Source organism: Cebus imitator, unplaced genomic scaffold (genome assembly GCF_001604975.1).
Source record: "Cebus imitator isolate Cc_AM_T3 unplaced genomic scaffold, Cebus_imitator-1.0 Scaffold54, whole genome shotgun sequence".
Taxonomy (NCBI): Eukaryota; Metazoa; Chordata; class Mammalia; order Primates; family Cebidae; genus Cebus; species Cebus imitator.
Genome location: NW_016107369.1, coordinates 5,379,665 through 5,386,182, shown reverse-complemented (window position 1 = coordinate 5,386,182; position 6,518 = coordinate 5,379,665). Strand labels below are relative to the sequence as shown.

Sequence of the window (6,518 nt, the reverse complement as noted above, 5' to 3'; positions counted from 1 at the left end):
CTGTACTCCAGCCTAGGTGACAGAGTGAGAACCTGTCTCAAAAAAAAAAAAAAAGTAAACTGGCATCCTTTTGTAGTTCATAAGTGTGACAATTGGCTTTTCACTCGTGTGTGAGATGTGCCTCACTCAAACCTTGTTATATTGTCAGCACATTGCCTATCTGATGTGGAAAAAAAAAAAAAGAAAAATGTACTTTGGAATCAGATGTGTTCTTGTGGTCCTAGCTACTCGAGAGCCTGAGGCAGGAGGATCTCTTGCAACCAGGAGTTCAGGGCTGTACTGTGCTATGATCATATCTGTGGATAATAGCCATTGCACTCCAGTCAGAGCAACATAGTGAGGCCTCATCTTTTTTTCTTTTTTTTTTTTTTGTGAGACAGATCTTGGCTCACTGCAACCTCTGCCTCTCAGGCTCAAGCAATTCTTTTGCCTCAGTCTCCCGAGTAGCTGGGATTACAGGCATGCATCACCATGCCCAGCTAATTTATGTGTTTTGGTAGAGACAGGATTTCACCATGTGGGCCAGGCTGGTCTTGAACTCCTGACCTCAAGTGATCTGTCCACCTCAGCCTCCCAAAGTGCTGGGATGACAGGCGTGAGCCACTGCGCCTAGCCCATCTCTTAAATAAAATAGTACATTGATTAATGTTAAAAAAAAAAAAAAAAGGAAACTAATTTAAATAAAATATTAAGCAAAAAATAGTATAGGTGGTCAGTTGACATAGAAAAAGTTGTGCAGAAGATGCAAGACTAAAGTTTGGAAAAGTACTGCAATGTCATATTGGACACGTTTCTTAACTCTCTCATCCTGATTCCTGGCCATTTACAGATGAATGAGCTGTGGCTCAGAGAGGTTAAGTAACTTGCCTGGAGTCACAGAGCTAGTGAGTGGCTCAAGGATGAGATTCAACTCACTCTCTCTGACTTCAAAGCTCCTGCTCTTTCCCTTTCACCACATTACCCCCTCTTCGCCCAACCTGATTAAACAGAATCCACCTGTCCAGCCTGGGCAACATGGCAAAACCCCATCTCTACCAAAAATACAAAAAGTAGCCAGGTGTGGTGGTGCATGCCTGTGGGTCTAGCTTCTCAGGAGGCTGAGGCGGGATGATGGCTTGAGTCTGGGAGGCAGAGGTTGCAGTGGGCTGAGATTGTACCACTGCACTCTAGCCTGGGTGACAGAGTGAGACCCCATCTCAAAAAAACAAAAACAAATACAGAATCCACCTGCCATGGAAGGGGGTATTTAGAACCAGGGAGGAAGAGGGAGACAAAAGGAACTCCATCCCTTTCTCAAAGCTGAGCATCCTCAGTCTGGCTGCCAGCCTGAGCGACCCACCTTCCTGGTTCCGGTTTCCCATTGTCTCCCCTGTCCCCAGCTGTCCAGTGGAAAATTTTCTTTCTTCATCAGTCCCCCAGGGGCTGGAGTCCTTTCCTGCTGCTGGATCCCCACCAACTCCTGCTGGGTTTTTCTCCTCCCATCTACTCACCTATTCAGACTGTGGCCAACTGCCTGGCATTGGGCCATTGCAGACCCTTGACCCTCTGAGGCTCAGCTGGTATCTTGGTCCCCACCAATCTTCTGGTTTGATGGTGAGCTCCTCTACAATGAAGTAATCAAACCTAGGCTACTTCTCCCTCCTGCCACTGCCAATCCCCATTTCAGGCCACCATCATCTCCTGACTGGGCACCTAGCATGCCCTCCAGCCTTGCGTGCCTCCATTCCTTCAACTAGTATGGTTCAAAGTGAATTTACTGAGGTACAACTTGATTAGGAAACACTGCTTGGCTGGGTGCGGTGGCTCATACCTGTTATCTCAGCACCTTGGGAGGCCAAGGCGTGTGGATCACCTGAGGTTGGGAGTTCAAGATCAGCCTGACCAATATGGAGAAAGCTGGCTCTACTAAAAATACAAAATTAGCCGGACGTGGTGGTGCATGCCTGTAATCCCAGCTACTCCGAGAATCGCTTGAACTCAGCAGGCAGAGGTTGTGGTGAGCCAAGATCGCACCATTGCACTCCAGCCTGGGCAACAAGAGTGAAATTCCATCTCAAAAAGAAAGAAAAAAAAAAAGGAACCTCTCTGCTTATCCTTCAGGATCTTCCCACTGTCCTGTGCATAAAGCCTTGACTCCTTAGCCTGGATTTTAAAGAACTTTGTGGACTGGTGCCTCCAGCCTGTTCTCTCTCCAGTCTCTTCATCCCAGACAAGCCAGTCATTTGATACTGATTACAGTCCCTGAAGGTTTCTAGATGTCCTTGACATACAGTTGGTACTCACTAAATAGTAATTAACACACCATGGCCTCCTGCCGCCAGTCTTTGTACTTGCTGTTCCCTCTGTCTGGAATGCCTTTTCCTCCCCTGTTCTCCCAATTCTGCCTGGCTGTTTTGGACTCTCCTCACATGTGTTCTCAAGGAAGCCCTCCTTGCCTTCCCATGTCAGGTACCTCTTTCTGTGCTCCAATAATACCCTCTGCTTTCCTCTGGAAGCACAGGCCTTGGAGTCTTAACTTCCTGGATTGATTGATTGATTTATACTCCAGTCTGTCACCCAGGCTGGAGTGCAGTGGCATGATCTTGGCTCACTACAACCTCTGCTTCCTGGATTCAATAGATTCTCCTGCCTCTCAGCCTCCTGAGTACCTGGGATTACAGGCAACCGCCACCACACCCAACTAATTTTTGTATTTTTAGTAGAGACCAGGTTTCACCATGTTGGCCAGACCGATCTTGAACGCCTGACCCTTGTGATTTGTCGCCTCGGCCTCCCAAAGTGCCAGGATTACAGGCATGAGCCACCGTGCCCAGCCTATATATTTTTGAGACAGGGTCTCACTCTGTCACCCAGGCTGAAAAGCAGTGGTATAATCAGGGCTCACTACAACCTCTGCCTCCTGGGCTCAAGCGATCCTCACACCTCAGCCTCTCAAGTAGCTGGGACTACAGGTGCATGTAGTCCGACTAATTTTCTGTATTTTTTGTAGAGACAGGGTCTCACCATGTTGCCCAGGCTGGTCTTGAACTCCTGGCCTCAAGCGATCTGCCTGCCTTGGCCTCTCAAAGTGCTGGGATTACAGGTGTGAGCCACCGCCCCCAGCCTGCATTTAAATTCTTGGTATGCTACATGCCCCAGCTGTGTGACATTGGGCAAGTCACTTCTCTGTGTCTCCGTTTCCTCATCTGTAAGACAGAGATAGTATAATATCTACTAATATGGTTTCTATAAGGATTATATGCAACAATGCAGCATCAATGGCTTAGTGCAGAGTCTGGCATATAGTGAACACTCCATAAATGTTAGGTATTATTATTCCAGCCCACAGCATAATCTATTGTAGACACCAGTTCTCTGCTTTGTCTTCCTCATTCTAAGCTCCTTGGGGACAGGAAGTATGTCTCATTTACCATTGAACCTCTCTTAGAACCTGACAAACATGGTGCTCAACACATATTTATTGAATGGATGAATGAATGAATGAATGAATGAATGACTCACTTTTTGGTTTAGCTCAGCAGACTTTGCCTAATCCTGAAGTTCTTTCTGGATTCCCAAGACCAGTTTTCCTTGCTCTGGCCTGGGCAGGTCACAGCCCAGATTTTGTTTATGGCATTTTGATTTCAGATCTAAGGAACTGGACTTAATACAAGACAGAAATTCCCCCAGGTAGTGTATAAGAGAAGTCACCCAGAGTTTGGTAGAAATGTCCTCTCAGCACCTCCACCTCCCTTTGCTCTGATTTGTCATGATGAGGCATGGGCAGCACTCAAATGGAACAGGTCATTCATCCTTTCGGTGAGGGTCTGCAGGGCCAGGTCCTGTTGGGTGCCGAGGATGGGCTAGGGAAGGTAGGGTATGAGCCCTGTTTCCAGAGCTTCCTAAGGAGTGTCTGGGTCCAGATCTGGCTGGCCAGGCAAGGAGACACGCAGTTCCGGTGCTGTGTACACACAGCCCATGTCAGGATGTGACCAAAGTGTGGGACTGGGAATCAGGGCAGGAAGGCAGGACCAAGCGCTCTGGTTCCTAGGATCTGGAGCAAGACAAAGGTGAGGGCAGGAGGTGAGCAACTCTGAGAGGAGGCTGAGTGGAGCCCGGCAGAGGTCAGAGTGTATTAGGCAAGGTCCTCCAAGGCCCAGCACCGTCAGGGAGGAGAGCAGCCCCAGTGCAGGGCGTATTGTCAGCCTTGCTCTTTTTTTTTTTTTTCTTTCCTTCCTGTCCCCGGGGAGGAGCTAGAAGGCAGAGAGAAAGACACTCAGGACTTCCCATCCCAGAAGATAAAGGTGAGGAAAGAAGCACCAGCAGCCACAGGCCAGTATTCCAGAGCAGCTTTGGGCTCCTGTCAAGATCTGCTTGGAGAAGGAAGTGGTTGTGGGGCTGGAGGGTGGCCTGTTCCTGAGCTGGCTGCTGGCAGCACAGCAAGGAGGCAACACTGAGAACCTCGGCACGAGGCCCAGTCCTGCTGCTAAACCAACTGTGTGGCCTTGCATAAGTCACTTCACCCCTTGGGCCTCCATATCTCCACTTTGGAAAGGAGTGTTGGGATGATATTAAGGGTTTGCAACCTTCTAACATGAAGAATTCTTTTTAAAAGCAAAAAAATTTCAAAGACTCCACATGACAGTAATGTTCATTTTGGCATCAGTTGATTTAAAAAATTAGGCTGGGTTTAGTGGCTCATGCCTGTAATTCCACCACTATGGGAGGCCGAGGCAGGAGGATCACCTGAAATCAGGAGTTCAAGACCAGCCTGGCCAACATGGTGAAACTCCATTGCTACCAAAAATTCAAAAAGTAGCAGGGTATTGTGGCACGTGCATGTAATCCCAGCCACTTGGGAAGCTGAGGTGGGAGAATCATTTGAACCTGGGAGGCAGAGGTTCAAGACACCATTTAAAAAAAATTAGACAGGCATGGTGGCATTCGCCTGTAGTCCCATCTAGTTGGGAGGCTGAGGCAGAAGGATCACTTGAGCCCGGGAGTTTGAGTTTGCAGTGAGCTGTGGTCCGCCTGCAAATCGCTGCTGCAATCCAGCTTGGGCAATATAGCAAGATTCCAACGATTTTTTCTTCTGCTTCAAAAAGCTTTAGTTCCATTTGTTCCAAAGCTTGTTAGGGTAGTTAGAAAGCTGCCTAGTGGCTGGAGGGAGAGGCTTAGGCAGAAGCCTTGTTATTTTGCAAGGGCCCCTTCAGAAGTCACTGGGCTCAGTAGGCTCTTAGTCGTGCTTGAGAGTGAGCCTTTTGAAGAGATACCTGCCCAGCCCAGCCTGTGGGCTGGCCAGCCTGCAGAGGTTGGTCAGGTGGTCACCCATCTTCTTGATGAGTTTCACTCCCTCATCTAGGAAGTGACTCTCTGGGAAGTCACAGAGATGGGGGTCCATGTGGGCAGAACCCCGGGCATGAAGATCCAAAAGGGCCTGGTTCAGATTTTTCTCCAGGGCCATGGCGGCTTCCATGGCGTCCAGGGTTTTACCCCACTCCTCTTGAACTGGCTTCTTGATGTCCTGGAAGAGAGCACGGCTGCCGCACTGGTTTTGCATCTTCAGGAGATGCTCGTAGCCCTCGCCCTTCCTCTCGGTCAATTCGCAGAACAAGTGGCTCATGCCTTCCAGAGCCACATCATTGCAGTCGAAATAGTAGCCCAGAGAGAGGTAGGTGTAGGAGGCCTGCAGGTATACATAGACCAGGAGATCAATGGCAGCCTCCACGTGCGTGGAATAATTCTGACGAATCTGGGAGCTCATGGTTGGTCAGCAAGAAGGAGCTAACCACAAAAACAGTGTTGGCAGGTCCCCAGAAGCAGGAGATGGCGAAAAGATGGTCCTGGAGGTTGCAAGTGGATGGGAAATCAGAGGGCTGTCAGAGGCTGGAAGAAAGAGTCCCCAAATCTGCTCCGTCTAAACGCTGTTGAAGCAAGAGACAGATCTGTGGGACTGCCAACTGCCCCTGGCTATTTCTTTAAAAATTTTTGNCAAAAAGGAGCTAAGCACAAAAATTGTGTCAGCAGGTTCCCAGAAGCAGGAGATGGCCGAGAAGATGGTCCTGGAGGTTGCAAGTGGAGAGGAAATTGGAAGGCAGTCAGAGGCTGGAAGAAAGAGTCCCTGGAATCTGTTCCATCCACTGTCGAAGCAAGAGACAGATCCGCGGGACTGCTGAACTGCCCCATCTCTATTTTTTTAATAAAGGACAAATACAGCCAGGTGCGGTGACTCATACCTGTAATCCCAGCACTTTGGGAGGCCGAGGCCAGCAGATCATGAGGTTAGGAGTTCAAGATCAGCCTGGTTAACACAGTGAAACCCCATCTCTACTAAAAAATATAAAAATTAGCCTGGCACAGTGGCAGGCACCTGTAATCCCAGCTACTCGGGAGGCTGAGGCCAGAGAATTATTTGAACCTGAGCGGCAGAGGTTGCAGTGAGCCAAAATCGCGCCACTGCACTCCAGCCTGGGTGACAGAGTGAGACTTCATCTCAGAAAAAAAAAAAAGGAAAAATACAGCCTTGTGCGGTGGCTCAA

General features: G+C 48.9%; 1 protein-coding gene and 1 non-coding gene across 2 annotated transcripts; one reads left to right on the top strand and one right to left on the bottom strand.

The window, feature by feature from the left end:
* The first annotated feature begins 64 nt into the window (after positions 1-64).
* On the top strand, positions 65-166 carry LOC119471286. Its single transcript, XR_005200321.1, has one exon. It is a non-coding gene; the product is annotated as a small nucleolar RNA U13 (small nucleolar RNA).
* Positions 167-5,072: 4,906 nt separating this feature from the next.
* Positions 5,073-5,758, bottom strand: LOC108304483 (ferritin light chain-like). The gene has a single exon (XM_037738559.1). The coding sequence runs from the start codon at positions 5,741-5,743 to the stop codon at positions 5,216-5,218; it is 528 nt and encodes a 175-aa protein (XP_037594487.1). The 5' UTR covers positions 5,744-5,758; the 3' UTR covers positions 5,073-5,215.
* Between the last annotated feature and the right edge of the window lie 760 nt (positions 5,759-6,518).

Excerpts from the sequence above, each read along its gene's own strand:
- LOC108304483 (XM_037738559.1), bottom strand. The coding sequence starts at position 5,743 with ATGAGCTCCCAGATTCGTCAGAATTATTCCACGCACGTGGAGGCTGCC.